The sequence below is a fragment of the Theropithecus gelada genome, chromosome 12, assembly GCF_003255815.1.
Source record: "Theropithecus gelada isolate Dixy chromosome 12, Tgel_1.0, whole genome shotgun sequence".
NCBI lineage: Eukaryota > Metazoa > Chordata > Mammalia > Primates > Cercopithecidae > Theropithecus > Theropithecus gelada.
Genome location: NC_037680.1, coordinates 20,009,172 through 20,029,787, shown reverse-complemented (window position 1 = coordinate 20,029,787; position 20,616 = coordinate 20,009,172). Strand labels below are relative to the sequence as shown.

Here is a 20,616-nt window from a genome sequence, read left to right as displayed (position 1 = left end):
TCTGAAATCTTTTCAAATGCAAAAAATATGCATTCAATTTTGCATCTGGACTCCACTGAAACCCATTTATCTGGTTTTTCTCCTTCTACTCAAGTCTTGTAAAATCCGTATTTTCACACAGCAGCTCACAAAAACTTTAAGCAATGTAAATTAAATTATATCACTATCACTTCTCTGCTTCAATATCTCTAATAGATACCTATTGTGTTTATCTTATCTTAGCATGATTTTTGATAAATCTCCACAAGAATCAACCCCTACCTACCTCTCAGGTCTCCTTTCACTTACTCACTACCATTATATATATTTTTCTTTTTCTGTAAAAATTAAACTCTTTCCTGCTTTGAGGTCTTTGCAATTGCTATTCCCTCTGTGTGTTCTTTTGTCCTAACATCTTCATGGCTAGTTCTTTCCCATCATTTTGGTCTCACTCAAGTGTCACCTTCTGTTATCACCCTTTTTAATATTTTTCCTATAATCAAGTCATTCCTGATGGCAGTCATCAATGGCATTGACAATGTATTTCTATTTATTCTCTTTTCTGGGCCTATGGTAAGGTTGTACTTCCTGGGACCTTTGTGGTTGACTGGGACCAATAAGATGGGGCCCCACACTATGTGACTAGGTTTGGTCAATGAATTGCGATCAGAAATGACGTATCTTCCTTTTGCATTGGATATGAGACCATCCAGAACCCTCATTTCCCTCTCGCCTGCCAACTGCAAACATTCAAGTTGGTCTCTTATTCATCAGCTTTGGTCTTTGAATGACCACCACAGGGATAGCCCACCCACTGATCCACAGTAGATATGTAAAATGAGCCATAATTAAGTTGTATATATTTGTAAGATGCAGCGATTTTGTATTGACCTGTTATCACAGCATAACCAGTCTATTATTCTCTGTTATACTATCTATAATATTACTCTCATCCATTTTCTTCACAGCACTTATGACTTTCTTAAGTAATTTAGTTGATTTCTTGTATAATTATTTATTAAAAGCCTATATGCTCCCTTCTTTGCTCATGTTCAAGTTTTATGAGAATAAGTCTGAACTGATGGTTTCATGGTGTGGTGGTGAGCACTCTGGACTCTGAGAATAAGTCTCTGTCTTATTCTTTGCCCTATCCCAGTGCCTGAAAACTGCCTACCAGTCGGGCACAATGACTCATGCCTGTAATCCCATTACTTTGAGAGGCCAAGGTGGGCGAATCAGCTGAGGTCAGGAGTTCGAGACCAGCCTGGCCAACATGATGAAACCTCGCCTCTACAAAAAAAAAAAAAAAAAAAAAAAATTACCCAGGCATGATGGTGGGTGCATTTAGTCCCAGCTTCTAGGGAGACTGAGATGGGAGAATCGCTTGAACCCAGGAGGCAGAGGTTGCGGTGAGCCAAGATTGCACCATTGCACTCCAACCTGGGCAACAGAGCGAGACTCCATCTCAAAAAAACAAACAAACAAAAATGCCTGCCATGTTGTAATACTAGTCTGCCTCACACAACAGGTAATGTATTGAACTTTTTGTGAAAGAACAAATTTTATCATGATCTTACAATAGCGTAAAATAAATGTTAAATTTTATTAGAAAATAAACAGGCTGGACAGCAATGATTTAAATATGAAAATTAAAGAGTTTATAAATGCTTTTTGATTATATGAATGCATTCTATTTTTGGTCTTGAGTTTTTATATGAGAAAAACCATACAAGAAGTTAAAAATGGTACAATCATAAATCTGAGCAGACTCTAAATTTATGTGGGTTTGAATCTCATCTCTGCTACTTATGTGCATAACTACAGGAAAATTAATCATTTCTGTAATATGGGATGCTTTCAATAGGCAATTCCATTTATTTATTTGAGACAGAGTCTCCCTCTGTCCCCCAGGCTGGAGTGCAGTAGCACGATCTTGGCTCATTGCAATCTCTGCCTCCTGGGTTCAAGTGATTCTCATGCCTCAGCCTCCCAAGTAACGGGGATCGCCGGCATGAGCCACCACACCTAACTAATTTTTGTATCTTTAGTAGAGACAGGGCTTCACCATGTTGGACAGAATGGTCTCGAACTCTGACCTCAGGTGATCCATGTGCCTTGGCTTCCCAAATTGCTGGGAGTACAGGTGTGAGTCAGTATGCCTGACCTATCTATTTAATTTTAATCAAAAGGAGCTGATGATTGGTCCTTTTTCCACTGGGTTCAATCTAATATAATTAATGTAAAGCATAAGCAAAATGGAATGCCATCTAGGCTGCCGTATCCATGCAAGGTACACCGGATGGGAGATAAACACTCAGAGAAATGTGAGGTCTTGGCATTGCTCTTGAAGACCACCTTGAGAGTCAAAAGCTCTAACTTTCTGACACAGGAAAAAAAAATGCATATCAATAAAAAGCATCATGTATTATTTCTGAGCTTTCGTAAATCCTCTAAAATCTACTCATGAAGTCTCTGAATCTACAGACCCAATCCTAGGTATTTTTTTTAAAGGCAAATGAGTCTTAAAAATCACATTCATTAGCTGGGATTCCACGCCTGGAATCCCAGCACTTTGGGAGGCTGAGGCGGGAGAATCGCTTGAGGCCAGGAGTTGAAGACCAGTCTAGGGAACAAAGTGAGACCCCATCTGTACAGTTTTGTTGTTGTTGTTGTTTTTGTTTATTAGCTGGGTGTGGTGGAACACACCTGTGGTCCCAGCTACTTGAGAGGCTGAGGTGGTAGAACTGTATGAGCCCAGGAGGTTGAGGCTGCAGTGAGCCATGATCATACCACTGTACTACAGCCTGGGTGACAGAGCAAGACCCTGTCTCAAAAACAATGACAGTAAGAACAACAGCAAAAATTACTGACATTAATGGGTGACGTTCTGAAGACAGGAAGGCAATCCAGGCTGGGGAGAATAATATAACCAAGACAAGGAGCTACACATTAGTGATGTGTATATGCTTTATTAGAAAATTGTTATCCTCTTTAGGTTTGAAAGTTCACAATATTAAATTGTATTTTCTTCTTCGGACTATACCCTTGTTTTATGTTATTATAATGCAGTTGTTTGTGGTGACCCTTAATAGATGTTATGCCAGCATACAGAGGTTTAGACATGGGTAGCTTAAGAAGAAAAAAAGAAAGAAAATCTCCAGGTAAATACAACATTTGTATTTAAATTTATAAGGTAAATATTTATTTAGAATAAGAAAATGAATGAGTGGAATAACTTATGAAGCACAAATAAATCAAACAATAGCAAGCAAAGCAAATGGAAAAAAACCTTACACAATAACAGCATACTCTCTCTGCTCAAAGATTCTGCTTTGATCTTTATAAAAGGAAGGTGCTAATGTAACTGAGTTTGGCCACATATAATGCAGGTAGCAGTTGTTAACTTTGCAAGGATGCCAACCCAAAACTCTCCCTAATGTTCAAGGTACTGGAGAGTCTAGGTAGTTACTGAAAATTCTCAGATCTTTAAAAGACCAATAGTGTGTTTGTCAAATTGAACATACTGAGGAACAGTTTCAATATATGAGCTGCCAGTCTTTGACTCTTATTTTGGAGAATGTAGAAAAATCAATAGATTACATCTTCCATTCTTCATTAAACATTTGGAATCTCTGACAATTACCTGAAATACAATTTTTAAATGTTATTGGTTGAGCTCATGCTACAGGCTATAAAAGTCAGATGAGCCAAGGCATATTTTGTTTTGTTTTTGAGGAAAGTTAAGTAGAAGGAAAAAAGAACAAAAAGCCCTTTCATTGCTGCATGGAAGCTGGACTCTTCACATAAAATGATGCACAGAGCTGAATGGGCCTTGGAGGTCTATCTGAGTTGTCTCTTTTCTTCTTCCTGAATATTGAGCTAATATAGCATTTTCAAGTTATAGCCTAGGCTTAAAGACTTCACAATATCTTGTTTATGAAACCAGTCCCCAAATAATTCTTTACAACTATAGTAGCTATGTCATACAGTCATCCCTCCACATCCACTGGGGATTGGTTTCAGGACCCTGAAGATATGGAAATTCAAGAATGCTCAAGTTTCTTATATGAAATGATGTAGTGCTTGCATGTAACCTATGCACATCCTCCCATAATATACTTTAAATCATCTCTGTGTTACATATAATACCTAATACGATGTAAATATGATAAAAATAGTTACTATACTATATCATTTATTGATTTTTCTTTTTTATTGTTGCATTGTTATTTCTTATTTTCTTCTTCCAGATATTTTCTAAATACATTTGTTTGAATCAATGAATATATTTATATATAGGGAACTCTGCAGATGCTAAATAAATATGGTGGGAAATTACTATATCACATTGTATATATATCTTGCCCTTGTGCACAGACTTTACCATTTTATTGATTGTGTGTGATTGATTGTGTGTGTGCAAACCAAGAATTTTGTCTAACCATAAAAGATGGTATGTCCAAAGTGAGAATGAATTAGATAGCTAGAATACTAGAAAAATAAAGTTTTTGTTTTGAGAAGGGGATTTAAAGCCAGATAAAACTCAATGCTTTACTAATTGTACGTGTTCTTAGCGGTGATCACTTTTGAAAATTAGTCCTAATGGTTTTCTATAAATTACAATTCATGTTTTTGACCAACAGAACTTTTTTTTTTTTTTTTTTTTTTTGAGACAAAGTCTTGCTCTGTCACCCAGGCTGGAGTGCAGTGGCCGGATCTCAGCTCACTGCAAGCCCTGCCTCCCAGGTTTACACCATTCTTCTGCCTCAGCCTCCCGAGTAGCTGGGACTACAGGCGCCCACCACCTCGCCCGGCTACTCTTTTTGTATTTTTTAGTAGAGACAGGGTTTCACCGTGTTAGCCAGGAGGGTCTCGATCTCCTGACCTCATAATCCGCCCGCCTGGGCCTCCCAAAGTGCTGGGATTACAGGCTTGAGCCACCGCGCCCAGCCAACCAACAGAACTTCTTTACCTTTGCTTACACAGAGTTGTTTCTCTTTGGTTATTTATCGGTTCAGCATTACTGCACTGGCAATATTTAGGATGTATGGTCAAGTACATCTTGCACATCTTTATAGTATTGTATCACCTGACAGATTATAGTTGCTGAAAGTCTTTAAATAAAGAAAAATACAGAACTAAACCATTTATATTATAGAATATAACAGCACCAAAACTTTGTAATTGAATTAATCCTTTATAGATATCTAATTTAATTCTCACGTCAACCCTTGGTGCATTCGCACTGAACAAATAGAAGTCTCAAAAGAGTAAGTGACTGCTTTGGTGATATCAGTGTTATTATTAGCTTTGACATTAGATTAACCTTAATTTATAACCATAGATATCTACCAAACCAGTGCAATAAATAATGAGAAATTCACTTGAACCTGCTTCAAATTTATCATAATTATAAAGATACATTGCTGCTATAGGTAGCTTATACATTAATTGCTGGATAGAGCTATACAAGGTACACAATAAATTTGTTACATTAAAACTTTGGTCTAAAAATATCTACTAAAATATTTATTTACCATAGTATTTGGAAATACAGATTAATATATCATTAGATGTTAACACAAGTTTTAATAAGCTGCAGTTCAGTCATGTTATTCAATTGTTAAACTGCCAAACATCTGTATCCCAACATTTATATTTTCTTACTTTTATTTATGTTTACCTGCAGAATTTATCCTATATTTTTAATCAGCAGATTTGGGGCAATAATGTTACCTGGTCATTGTTATGAATTATTAATTGATACATTTGAATATATAGTATTTCATTAAATTAAATTCTTAACATTTAAGTGTCTATTCTGATTCTAGAATTGAAGTCCTATATCCAGAATTTACATTATTACCTGATTTTTTATATCTATTTCTCAGAATTTTGGATGCTATTCTTCAAAGATTTTGTTAGTCAGAAAGTACTTATTAGTTTTTGGTTATTTGTTTCTTAATAATTTGAAAGAAAATAACTAGAGAAAGATAAGAAAATCAGCCAAGTTCTCATCATTAAGATTAGAATGTATAACATAATTTATGTGTCTTAGAGAAAAGCCCTTGAGAGATCTCATCCTTTAGACATGAGTAAAAACCACAACAGAATATCCACAAATTATCTTACTTTTTCTTTTCTAATGTACATAGTACTTTCAGAAATGTTAGGGGAGGCAAGAAACATCATTTTCTCTGACTCAATGTTATTTAAATGAATTAGAAAATACTAGAGAGATTTATATCTATTAACCACCTAAAGTAAAAATGTATTTTCTCTAACACTATAATAATGCCTGAAGAAAGAAAAAAATGTGAAATAAAAACAACCAACAAGTAAAATCATAATTTCTCTCCTTTCTTGCCCCCCTCTGCTTCTCTCTTCCTCATTTCAAATTAAGAGATTCATTCTCCTGCTGGTTGTAATGGAAATGAATTTCAATGCCACCCTGATGGTAACTGCATTCCTGATCTGTGGCGCTGTGATGGAGAAAAAGATTGTGAAGATGGTAGTGATGAAAAAGGTTGCAATGGTACCATACGATTGTGTGACCACAAAACCAAGTTTTCCTGTTGGAGTACAGGTAAGTGAACTTTGCTTTTGGCTTCTGTTGGGGCTCCCTGAGTGTGGAATCCTTTTGGCCCATCCTGACTCTGTATCTCACCTTTGTAAAAAGTAGTCTTATATTTCTGGTAGATGTGCTCATGTATAATAATAGTAGTTAACGTTTAGGGAGAACTATCAATGGGGCCAGAATAATTCTATGAATGTTCTCCGCATGAATTCATGAGGCAAGGAGAAGTTTTTAACTGGCTCACGCTCACAGAGCCAACATGTCAGATTTAGGATTTTATTTGAATTTATTTATTTATTTATTTGAGATTTGGGATTTTAAACCAGGCAATCTGGAATACAGAATCTGGAAATTCAGAATCAAGAGAGAGATAACTATGATAAACCAGCTGGCAGCATTTCTCTTTCTGTGGATAACGCCTCACCCTAAAATTTAAATGAAGATTACTTAGAAAAGAAAGACAGAATTATGTGTATTTATATTCAACTAATTTCCTAAATATTACTGTACTATTGCTTAATTCTGTTATGACAAAGATATTGGCTGCCATTTAAAGCTTTGATCCAAGAGTCACTGAGGCTATTATTGTGTTTTATAAAGATACCCTATTACTATGACTGTTCCATTTTGGTTTCATGTGCGTGTGTGTGTGTGTGTGTGTGTGTGTGTGTACAAATAGGAAACCAAAATGGAGAAGTCATAGTAATAGAATATCTTATATTCTACTATGTTTTACTGTATATACTGGGTTCCAGTTGAAATTATAAACTTATTTTCTTCCCTCTTTATGCCAGATGATGTGATGAAGTTTAGAGAAAAGTAGATTACAATGAGCTATTGTGGTGTAATTTGTGAAATGATTGGTATCATCCTCCAAATAATCCATGGAAATAATTTTCTGTAGATTTCAGGATATCATCTCTGGAATCTCTCTTTGATGTGAAATTGTTTTTCAGTGGCCTAATCATGAGCTCTTAGTGATTTCTTTTGCTCCCTATTTTTACATATTCTAACAAAAAGTACAAATGAGAACTAAAGGGTATAAGAAAACACTGTGAAAACCACATGGCCGATGTGCATTTAAAGGTATAGAAAGGCACTGTCTTTCTTTTTTTAAACATGCCTCTTGGTTACAATTACGGATTCCAATAAGAAATAAGAAAAATAAATGCAAGCTAACATAGGTATAGATAAATACATACTCCTGAAGCCTGTTTCTAGCCAGGAAATTGTTTCCAAAATGTTGTTTTCAACAATGTTTTTCACAATTATGTGACTCTCTTCAATTGTTACATAAAGACTCATAATTTTAGGGTAATTTGTTAGAAAAAATGTGATTTTAAGTTTAGAAATGGTCTTTTTGGAACATGCATTAATTGAAAATTAATAGATGAATTATTGTCAAATGAATGAATTATTGATGGCATAAATAAGTTTTATTTAATAGGGCAATTCTAATGCCAAAGAGCCAATTATTTGACTCGAGCTAATATACTTCAAAGCATAGGTTGTATATATTTTCCCCATATAACTTCTGGCATTTTCTTGATTGCATTAATCTTAAAATGTACCAGCTAACAGTTTTTAAAACATATATGAAAAAGAAACTGGCAAAGCTTTGTTAAAACAAAATATAAACCAATATGGAAAATCCCGAGTTTCAACTACTTGGATATGCTATTAAAGCAAATTTAGATCAAAACATAAAACCAGGCTGCAATTTCTCTATACGGAAATAAATTATAAAGAGATTCACAGTAATGTAAATTCTCAAAGCTATGTGTTAGTAAAAACTAGTTTGAACTTTCAGTTGAGAAAAAAATAATTGCAGACAAAGCATGTAAATAATAAATAGTATGATTAAGTAAATTTAAGAGAATATTCTAAGTGCTTGTGATTTATTTTAAAATGTGTATTGATATTTTGCAATTAACACTTATAAAACAACTTCCTGTGAATATGGTTCAACATAAAAATAAATCTGACGTATGATGAGGAAGGCTGGTTATCTTTAGAGAACTGAATTTTCTGAGACACTTTTATATGTGGTGACTTGATATTTGGATTATCTGTTTAATAATTCTGTTAATTAAACATCAGATGTTTCTAACAAATAGTTTTTAGGTAAGCAAAAATTTGATGTAAAAAGAAACTGTGATAAAACATATGTTTCACTTTAAAAGAAAAAAGTGAAAGGTAACAATTTATCCATCTGCTTCTAATTTGATCTGTGTTTTGGATATAGTAAACCACAATTTATCCAACTTCGGAAGAGTTGCACAATTACAAAGTCACATTTATGATAGACTTCTGTGAACATTGCAGTCATTAAAATGAACCACAAATATAAGCAATGGTTTAAAATATGTATTCATCTACAAACCTTTTGATATTTTTTCATTTATTTTAAATTCTCAGTTTTACAAGCTGCAAGACCTTTACCCACAATGTTCAATTCAGAGTTCATGATTATTTTCAAAGATTTTTAAAATGTTAGTTTGAACATTCAAAAGTTTTCAGGCTAATTAATTTATATATGGTAGTTAGAATAGCTTTTTAATACATAAATTGTCATCTATTGGTATTCAAAACATAAGCACATTTGGTTTTTATATTCCTATAAAGATGAGAATGAGAGCTAACTTCAAGTACAATACAACAGTCATCATTTAAGAACTTCTAATCTCAAAGGACCTATTTTTGACCAAGAAGTACATTGTGCCACATCTGTTCTCTTACACTCCAGACTAACAAATAGCAGTTGTATTGTAACTGGGGAAAAGAGAAGTATATTTTCAGTCACTCTATCATGGAAAAGAAACTCAGAAATGCCATTCTTCAGATTAGAAAAATTAAAGAGAAGTTTGATATTACGTAGTGATGGCAAAGTACTGGGAAAATAGGCCCTGCAGCTGTTTGTAGGAATGTAAATTTAATCCTTCTCTCCTACTTCTAGAAATTCATGTAAAAAAGAGTAGGACTGTATAAGGTTATATATGCACAAAGATATTCAATAAGCCATTTTATTTTTAATAGTAAAAAGTTAGAAATAATATATTGCTTATCAGTAGGGATAGTAATAAATAGTTGTGTATTCACACAAGTAATCTAATGTCATTAAGACAATAAAAAAGGAATTCATGTGAAGGTGAGACTTCAAGTTTACACTCTGAACTTTCTGCTTCTCTGTTTTCTCTTCTCAACACATGGAAGTGATGATAAAATATAACAGGATAAAATAAAGGAGATACTGCCTTATGAACAAAGAATATGTATCTCTAAGTAACAGAAATATAGCACAGTGTCAAGTGGTGAGCTAAAGCTGAGTACCTTATTGGGTTGGGTAGTAGGCTAGCAGAAATGAACAGATTTGAGAAATGAATACTCAAATCTTAGGGTCAATAGAAATAAAGCTGTCCCACATGAAGCTGGGATCTGGAGGCAGGCAGTACTGGAAATCAGAACCTGGAAAGAAACTCCATTTGCTTTTGAAAGGAGAATTGTAAAAATATATGTATCACTGCTAGTTGCCGCCAGTGGTGGTTACTTAAATGAAGTCCTGTACCTAAAGAGATGGGAGGACACAGACATGGCAATTAAGCTGAACTTCTGTCTGGCTTGGAGATTGATAAAAGTCCAATATTGTTTTAGTATAGAATCTCACACAAAAAATATATATATAAATTGTACTTCTGAACCAAGAGTACCGGAAATAATGGGGTGGGCCAGAGTCGAAGCAGCAATGCTTGTAGATAGGCACAAGTAAACTCATAAAGTCAGAGAGAAAAAAATGAAAGTTCTGATCCAAGATGAGATTACAAACCAGAAGTTTAACATACATGAAGAAAACTATCTCATCAAAATCAGTCATTACAAAATAAATTATTCATGATTAAATGACAATAAGCTATATGTCTGAAAAATAAGTTTAAGTATGTTGAGACAGGAGGCGGAGCAAGATGGCCGAATAGGAACAGCTCCAGTCTCCAACTCCCAGTGCCAGCGACACAGAAGACCGGTGATTTCTGCATTTTCAACTGAGGTACTGGGTTCATCTCACTAGGGAGTGCCGGACAATCGGTGCTGGTCCGCTGCTGCAGCCCGACCAGCGAGAGCTGAAGCAGGGCGAGGCATCGCCTCACCTGGGAAGCGCAAGGGGAAAGGGAATCCGTTTTCCTAGCCAGGGGAACTGAGACACACAACACCTGGAAAATCGGGTAACTCCCACCCCAATACTGCGCTTTAAGCAAACAGGCACACCAGGAGATTATATCCCACACCTGGCCGGGAGGGTCCCACGCCCACGGAGCCTCCCTCATTGCTAGCACAGCAGTCTGCGATCTCGCGTCAAGGCAGCAGCGAGGCTGGGGGAGGGGCGTCTGCCATTGCTGAGGCTTAAGTAGGTAAACAAAGCCTCTGGGAAGATCCAATTGGGTGGAGCTCACAGCAGCTCAAGGAAACCTGCCTGTCTCTGTAGACTCTACCTCTGGGGACAGGGCACAGTAAACAACAACAAAACCGGCAGAAACCTCTGCAGACGCAAATGACTCTGTCTGACAGCTTTGAAGAGAGCAGTGGATCTCCCAACACGGAGGTTGAGATCTGAGAAGGGACAGACTGCCTGCTCAAGTGGGTCCCTGACACCTGAGTAGCCTAACTGGGAGACATCCCCCACTAGGGGCAGTCTGACACCCCACACCTCACAGGGTGGAGTACACCCCTGAGAGGAAGCCTCCAAAGCAAGAATCAGACAGGTACACTCGCTGTTCAGCAATATTCTATCTTCTGCAGCCTCTGCTGCTGACACCCAGGCAAACAGGGTCTGGAGTGGACCTCAAGCAATCTCCAACAGACCTACAGCTGAGGGTCCTGACTGTTAGAAGGAAAACTATCAAACAGGAAGGACACCTACACCAAAACCCCATCAGTACGTCACCATCATCATCAAAGACCAGATGCAGATAAAACCACAAAGATGGGGAAAAAGCAGGGCAGAAAAGCTGGAAATTCAAAAAATAAGAGCGCATCTCCCCCGGCAAAGGAGCGCAGCTCATCGCCAGCAACGGATCAAAGCTTGACGGAGAATGACTTTGACGAGATGAGAGAAGAAGGCTTCAGTCCATCAAACTTCTCAGAGCTAAAGGAGGAATTACGTACCCAGCGCAAAGAAACTAAAAATCTTGAAAAAAAGTGGAAGTATTGATGGCTAGAGTAATTAATGCAGAGAAGGTCATAAACGAAATGAAAGAGATGAAAACCATGACACGAGAAATACGTGACAAATGCACAAGCTTCAGTAACCGACTCGATCAACTGGAAGAAAGAGTATCAGCGATTGAGGATCAAATGAACGAAATGAGGCGAGAAGAGAAACCAAAAGAAAAAAGAAGAAAAAGAAATGAACAAAGCCTGCAGGGACTATGGGATTATGTAAAAAGACCAAAGTCTACGTCTGATTGGGGTGCCTGAAAGTGAGGGGGAAAATGGAACCAAGTTGGAAAACACTCTCAGGATATCATCCAGGAGAACTTCCCCAACCTAGTAGGGCAGGCCAACATTCAAATCCAGGAAATACAGAGAATGCCACAAAGATACTCCTCGGGAAGAGCAACTCCAAGACACATAATTGCCAGATTCACCAAAGTAGAAATGAAGGAAAAAATCTTAAGGGAAGCCAGAGAGAAACGTCGGGTTACCCACAAAGGGAAACCCATCAGACTCACAGCAGATCTCTCAGCAGAAACTCTACAAGCCAGAAGAGAGTGGGGGCCAATATTCAACATTCTTAAAGAAAATAATTTTAAACCCAGAATTTCATATCTAGCCAAACTAAGCTTCATAAGTGAAGGAGAAATAAAATCCTTTACAGATAAGCAAATGCTTAGAGATTTTGTCACCACTAGGCCTGCCTTACAAGAGATCCTGAAGGAAGCACTAAACATGGAAAGGAAAAACCGGTACCAGCCGTTGCAAAAACATGCCAAAATGTAAAGACCATTTAGGCTAGGAAGAAACTGCATCAACTAACGAGCAAAATAACCAGTTAATATCATAATGGCAGGATCAAGTTCACACATAACAATCTTAACCTTAAATGTAAATGGACTAAATGCTCCAATGAAAAGACACAGACTGGCAAACTGGATAAAGAGTCAAGACCCATCAGTCTGCTGTATTCAGGAGACCCATCTCACACACAGAGACATACATAGGCTCAAAATAAAGGGATGGAGGAAGATTTACCAAGCAAATGGAGAACAAAAAAAAGTCTCTGATAAAACAGACTTTAAACCATCAAAGATCAAAAGAGACAAAGAAGGCCATTACATAATGGTAAAGGGATCAATTCAACAGGAAGAGCCAATATCATACTGAATTGGTAAAAACTGGAAAAATTCCATTTGAAAACTGGCACAAGACAGGGATGCCCTCTCTCAAAACTCCTATTCAACATAGTGTTGGAAGTTCTGGCTAGGGCAATCAGGCAAGAGAAAGAAATCAAGAGTATTCAGTTAGGAAAAGAAGAAGTCAAATTGTCCCTGTTTGCAGATGACATGATTGTATATTTAGAAAACCCCATTGTCTCAGCCCAAAATCTCCTTAAGCTGATAAGCAACTTCAGCAAAGTCTCAGGATACAAAATTAATGTGCAAAAATCACAAGCATTCGTATACACCAGTAAGAGACAAAAAGAGAGCCAAATCATGAATGAACTTCCATTCACAATTGCTTCAAAGAGAATAAAATACCTAGGAATCCAACTTACAAGGGATGTAAAGGACCTCTTCAAGGAGAACTACAAACCACTGCTCAGTGAAATCAAAGAGGACACAAACAAATGGAAGAACATACCATGCTCATGGATAGGAAGAATCAATATCGTGAAAATGGCCATACTGTCCAAGGTTATTTATAGATTCAATGCCATCCGCATCAAGCTACCAATGAGTTTCTTCACAGAATTGGAAAAAACTGCTTTAAAGTTCATATGGAACCAAAAAAGAGCCCGCATCTCCAAGACAATCCTAAGTCAAAAGAACAAAGCTGGAGGCATCACGCTACCTGACTTCAAACTATACTACAAGGCTACAGTAACCAAAACAGCATGGTACTGGTACCAAAACAGAGATATAGACCAATGGAACAGAACCGAGTCCTCAGAAATAATACCACACATCTACAGCCATCTGATCTTTGACAAAGCTGAAAGAAACAAGAAATGGGGAAAGGATTCCCTATTTAATAAATGGTGCTGCGAAAATTGGCTAGCCATAAGTAGAAAGCTGAAACTGGATCCTTTCCTTGCTCCTTATACGAAAATTAATTCAAGATGGATTAGAGACTTAAATGTTAGACCTAATACCATAAAAACCCTAGAGGAAAACCTAGGTAGTACCATTCAGGACATAGGCATGGGCAAAGACTTCATGTCTAAAACACCAAAAGCAACGGCAGCAAAAGCCAAAATTGACAAATGGGATCTAATTAAACTAAAGAGCTTCTGCACAGCAAAAGAAACTACCATCAGAGTGAACAGGCAACCTACAGAATGGGAGAAAATTTTTGCAATCTGACAAAGGGCTAATATCCAGAACCTACAAAGAACTCAAACAAATTTACAAGAAAAAAACAACCCCATCGAAAAGTGGGCAAAGGATATGAACAGACATTTCTCAAAAGAAGACATTCATACAGCCAACAGACACATGAAAAAATGCTCATCATCACTGGCCATCAGAGAAATGCAAATCAAAACTACAATGAGATACCATCTCACACCAGTTAGAATGGCGATCATTAAAAAGTCAGGAAACAACAGGTGCTGGAGAGGATGTGGAGAAATAGGAACACTTTTACACTGTTGGTGGGATTGTAAACTAGTTCAACCATTATGGAAAACAGTATGGCGATTCCTCAAGGATCTAGAACTAGATGTACCATATGACCCAGCCATCCCATTACTGGGTATATGCCCAAAGGATTATAAATCATGCTGCTATAAAGACACATGCACACGTATGTTTATTGCGGCAGTATTCACAATAGCAAAGACTTGGAATCAACCCAAATGTCCATCAGTGACAGACTGGATTAAGAAAATGTGGCACATATACACCATGGAATACTATGCAGCCATAAAAAAGGATGAGTTTGTGTCCTTTGTAGGGACATGGATGCAGCTGGAAACCATCATTCTCAGCAAACTATCACAAGAACAGAAAACCAAACACCGCATGTTCTCACTCATAGGTGGGAACTGAACAATGAGATCACTTGGACTCAGGAAGGGGAACATCACACACCGGGGCCTATCATGGGGAGGGGGGAGGGGGGAGGGATTGCATTGGGAGTTATACCTGATGTAAATGACGAGTTGATGGGTGCTGATGAGTTGATAGGTGCAGCACACCAACATGGCACAAGTATACATATGTAACAAACCTGCACGTTATGCACATGTACCCTAGAACTTAAAGTATAATATATATATTAAAAAAAAAAAAGTATGTTGAGACCTCCAAAAAGAAAAAGAGAAAAGTTTTACTCTTAAAATGACTAAGAATTCAGCACACATATGACAAGTAGAATAATTGCAACAGAAAAGGTGGAGAATGAGACTATCTTAGTTCAGGCTGCTATAACAAATTATCATAAACTGAGTTGTTTAAACAACAGACATTTATTGCTCACAGTTCTAGAGACTGAGAAGTCCAAGATCAAGAACTGGGAAACCTGGTGTCTATCTAAGGCACTCTTCCTGGTTTGCAGATGGCAATCTTCTTATGATATGCGGGTTCTACTCTCATAACTGATTACCTCCCAGTCCTCCCAATACCATCACATTGGGGATTAGGATTTCAACATGAATTTGATCTGGACACAAACATTCCATCCATAGCACCTATAAGAAAAATGTGGTTCAAAACCACAGTGGGATTGCATTCTTTTGACATCAGTTGATTGATAATAAATAAGCCCAGTAATACCCATGTTGGTGAGAGTAGAGAAAGCAGACACTTTGCTTTCAGTGGAGACTGGTGAACCTCTGTGGAAAGCAATATATTTCAATGTTTACAATTTGTCTCCAATTTTACCCACAATTCCACCTCTAGGAATTTATCACATAGATATATTCATGCATTTGAGGAGTGAGATGTACAAAGATATTTATTTAAAGCTTTATTAAATGTGTTTAATAAACTTAAACCAATACATATATACTCTTCCATGTACATCAAAGTTATAGAAAACTATTTCAAATTTGACCATATGTTAGGTTCCAAAGAAGTCTTAAAAGTATTTCAAATAATTGGCAATTTACAAAAAGCATTCTCTACACACACAAAATATTAGAAATCTACAGTGGAATGATTTTTAAAAATGTATTTGAAAACTAGGATCATAGTTCAAAACAATCAGTAGGTTAATTGAGAAATCATACTTTTTTTATTATTATATTTTAAGTTCTAGGGTACATGTGCACAACGTACAGGTTTGTTACATATGTATACATGTGCCATGTTGGTGTGCTGCACCCATTAACTCATCATTTACATTAGGTATATCTCCTAATGCTATCCCTCCCTCCTCCCACCTCCTCACAATAGGCCCCGGTGTGTGATGTTCCCCTTCCTGTGTCCAAGTGATCTCATTGTTCAATTCCCACCTATGAGTGAGAACATGCAGTGTTTGGTTTTCTGTTCTTGCGATAGTTTGCTGAGAATGATGGTTTCCAGCTGCATCCATGTCCCTACAAAGGACACAAACTCATCCTTTTTTATGGCTGCATAGTATTCCATGGTGTATATGTGCCACATTTTTTTAATCCAGTCTGTCACTGATGGACATTTGGGTTGATTCCAAGTCTTTGCTATTGTGAATACTGCCGCAATAATCATACGTGTGCATGTGTCTTTATAGCAGCATGATTTATAATCCTTTGGGTATATCCCCAGGAATGGGATGGCTGGGTCAAATGGCATTTCTAGTTCTAGATCTTTGAGGAATCACCACACTGTCTTCCACAATGGTTGAACTAGTTTACAGCACCACCAACAGTGTAAAAGTGTTTCTATTTCTCCACATCCTCTCCAGCACCTGTTGTTTCCTGATTTTTTAATGATTGCCATTCTAACTGGTGTGAAATGGTATCTCATTGTGGTTTTGATTTGCATTTCTCTGATGGTCAGTGATGATGAGCATTTTCTCATGTGTCTTTTGGCTATGTGAATGTCTTCTTTTGAGAAGTGTCTGTTCATATCCTTTGCCCACTTTTTGATGGGGTTGTTTGTCTTTTTCTTGTAAATTTGTTTGAGTTCTTTGTAGGTTCTGGATATTAGCCCTTTGTCAGATGAGTAGATTGCAAAAATTTTCTCCCATTCTGTAGGTTGCCTGTTCACTCTGGTGGTAGTTTCTTTTGCTCTGCAGAAACTCTTTAGTTTAATTAGATCCCATTTGTCAATTTTGGCTTTTGTTGCCGTTGCTTTTGGTGTTTTAGACATGAAGTCCTTGCCCATGCCTATGTCCTGAATGGTATTACCTAGGTTTTCTTCTAGGATTTTTATGGTTTTAGGTCTAACATTTAAGTCTCTAATCCGTCTTGAATTAACTTTCATATAAGGAGTAAGGAAAGGATCCAGTTTCAGCTTTCTACCTGTGACCAGCCAATTTTCGCAGCACCGTTTATTAAATAGGGAATCCTTTCCCCATTTCTTGTGTTTGTCAGGTTTGTCAAAGATCAGATGGCTGTAGATTTGTGGTATTATTTCTGAGGGCTCTGTTCTGTTCCATTGGTCTATATCTCTGTTTTGGTACCAGTACCATGCTGTTTTGGTTACTGTAGCCTTGTAGTATAGTTTGAAGTCAGGTAGTGTGATGCCTCCAGCTTTGTTCTTTTGGCTTAGGATTGTCTTGGCAATGAGGGGTCTTTTTTGGTTCCATATGAACTTTAAAGCAGTTTTTTTTTTTTTTTTTTTTTTTTCCAATTCTGTGAAGAAAGTCATTGGTAGCTTAATGGGGATGGCATTGAATCTGTAAATTACCTTGGGTAGTATGGTCATTTTCACAATATTGATTCTTCCTATCCATGAGCATGGTATGTTCTTCCATTTGTTTGTGTCCTCTTTTATTTCACTGAGCAGTGGTTTGTATAGTTCTCCTTGAAGAGGTCCTTTACATCCCTTATAGGTTGGATTCCTAGGTATTAACTGAATAAAATGGGTAGTATTATATATCAAAATGTTTATGACTTTTTAAAAAATAGACTTTTTATAGACCAATTTTAGGTTCACAGCAAAATTTAGCAGAAAGTACCAAGACTTCCTATATACTCCCACCACCTTCACATGCACAGCTCTCTTTACTGTCAGTGTACTGCACCAGAATGGTACATTTGTTATAATAAATGAACCTACAGTGACACATCTTTCTCATCCAAAGTCTATGGTTTACATGAGGGTTTACTTTAGATGTTGAATATTCTATGGATCTTGACAAATATATGATGACATGTGTCCATCATTATAGTATCAAGCAGAATAATTTCACTGCTCTAAAAACCTTTTGTACTCTGTTTATTCTTCCCTCCCCCTTACCTTCTGGAAGCTGCTTATCTTTTTACTCTCTCCATGGTTTTGCCTTTTCTGGAGTGTCATGTCATTGAAATCACATAGTATGTAGACTTGCCATATTGACTTCTTTCACCTTGTAATATGCATTTGAGTTTCCTCCATGTCTTTTCATGGCTTGGTATTAGATTTATTTAAGCTTTGAATAATATTTCATTGTACCACAATTTTTTAATCTGTTCTCCCACTGAAGGACATCTTTGTTTCCAAATTCTGGCAATTATGAATAAAACAGTTATAAATATGTACATGCAGGTTTTTGAGTGGACATAAATTGTTAATTCATTTGGGTAAAGACCAAGGAGTCCATTTGCAGGATAGTAGGGTCAGAGTATGTTCAGTATTTGTAAGCAATGGCTTCATTGTCTTTCAAACTGGCTGTACCATTTTGCCTTCATTCACTTGTGATGAATGAAAGTTTCTGTTGTTCTATATTCTTGTACACCTTTAGTGTTGTCACTGTTCCAGATTTTCATCACTCTGATAGGTGTACAGTTGTATCTCATTATTGTTTTAATTTGTATTTTGCTAATGATATATTATTTTGAGTATCTTTTCAAATGTTCATTTGCCATGAAATTGCTTTTAATAGATAAATGTTGCAAATAACCTAAATAGGACAAAATAGGGCACTAGGTGCTAATATGATATTTCTGTATAGTAGAATGCCTTACAGATTTGGAAGTCATTATAATGCACTGACATGAACACTTCTCTGTGATTACATGTTGAGTGAAAGTGAAGGAGTGAAAGAGTGGGCATAGCATGTAATATTGTTTAAGTGAAAAGAAAGTAAAAGTGTATTATCTGTATAACAAAAACATTTCTGGAAGAATTCACAAGAAAAGTATTGCCATTTTTTTGTCTCTAAGTATGGGGGAAAAGTGGCTAGGAAGAATGACTGAGAAGATATCATAACTTTTAGTGTGTCCTTTTTTGATTGACTACCTTTTCAAAAGTTGTGATAGTTTGGTGCTGACTCATCTACCTTCCACTCTAGATTCCATTGGAATAAGCAATATACATTTTGAAATCAAGTTGCAGAGTAGTGTTATTAGTTAAGGACAAGTGATCTTTAGCAGAAGAATGTAACAGAACTGACTGGCACACATGTGGATTTAACTTTGACAGTAGCATCATACTCTGTTCTGATCTGCTGTGTAATGAAAATTCTCTGTGGGCTTCTGTGAATGGCAAAACATTATTCTTGTCTATTTTTGGATTGTTTTGTTTTCTTTCCCCTATTGTTGTATCAGTGAATACAGAATAAAATGATGAATTTAATCATTGTGGAAAACCAATCTGGATTATTAGAACCGAAAATATCCCATAATGGTATAGTGATTTCGTTAGAATTATACGATGGGTTCTATATGAAACATTTCTAAACACAGCCCTTTTTTTTCTTTCTGGAACCAGCCCTATGGAATACTTTTGATTATTTCTGATGAAAATAATATGGCAAGCTGTTCGTTGTTTATGTACAGAAAACTAATAAAATATTTTGCATTTTTCTTCTTATGAGCCTCCTGTATTTTTCCTTGATTCCTCCCAGTGACAGTTTTGTTGTTGCTGTTGTTTTGTTTTTTTTGAGACAGAGTCTCACTCTGTTGCCCAGGCTGGAGTACAGTGGTGAGATCTCAGCTCACTGCAAGCTCTGCCTCCTGGGTTCATGCCACTCTCCTGCCTCAGCCTCCTGAGTAGCTGGGACTACAGGCGCCCACCACCTTGCCCAGCTAATTTTTTGTATTTTTGGTAGAGACTGGTTTCACCATGTTAGCCAGGATGGTCTCTATCTCCTGACCTCATGAGCTGACAGTTTTAAACCTTTTGCTGTGTGCCTACTCTTCTTGTTTCCCTTCAGTCCTGTCTATAAAGAAGAATAAACAATGCTCCTTTTTGTCCAGGAGGGCTCTTCTTTAGATGGATGTATGTATGTATGTATGTATCTATTTGTTTATTTAGAGACAGTCTTGCTCTGTTGCCCAGGTTGGGGTGCAGTAGCACGACCTCAGCTCACTGCAGCCTCCACCCCCCCAGGTTCAAGCAATACCTGCCTCGGCCTCCTGAGTAGCTGGGATTATAGGCATGCATCACCACACCTGACTACATTTTTGTTTTTCTTTTTTTTTAAGTAGAGATGGGGTTTCACCATGTTGGCCAGGCTGGTCTCAAACTCCTTACCTCAAGTGATTCACCCACCTCGGCTTCCCAAAGTGCTGGGATTACAGGTGTGAGCCACCACCCCAGCCCCTTCTTTAGATATTGCTCCTGTGACCTCCTAATCCTTGTGGGACCTTGGTCACTTTTCTTGCTTGGTCTTCCATTTCTTTCTCCAGACTAATTTTTCTTTCTCGATGTAACTATATTTAGTCCAATAACCTGAAAAGCATTTATTTGATTTTATTACCTTTTCCCTGTCTTTCTTCTTCA

General features: G+C 37.0%; 1 protein-coding gene across 1 annotated transcript in view; it reads left to right on the top strand.

The window, feature by feature from the left end:
• Window positions 1-20,616, top strand: part of LRP1B (LDL receptor related protein 1B) — a 1,963,100-nt gene that overhangs the window by 1,234,236 nt on the left and 708,248 nt on the right. The window contains exon 21 of the mRNA XM_025404289.1: window positions 6,383-6,565. Within this exon, the coding sequence (XP_025260074.1) occupies window positions 6,383-6,565 (183 nt within the window). The remainder of the gene's footprint in view (window positions 1-6,382; window positions 6,566-20,616) is intronic.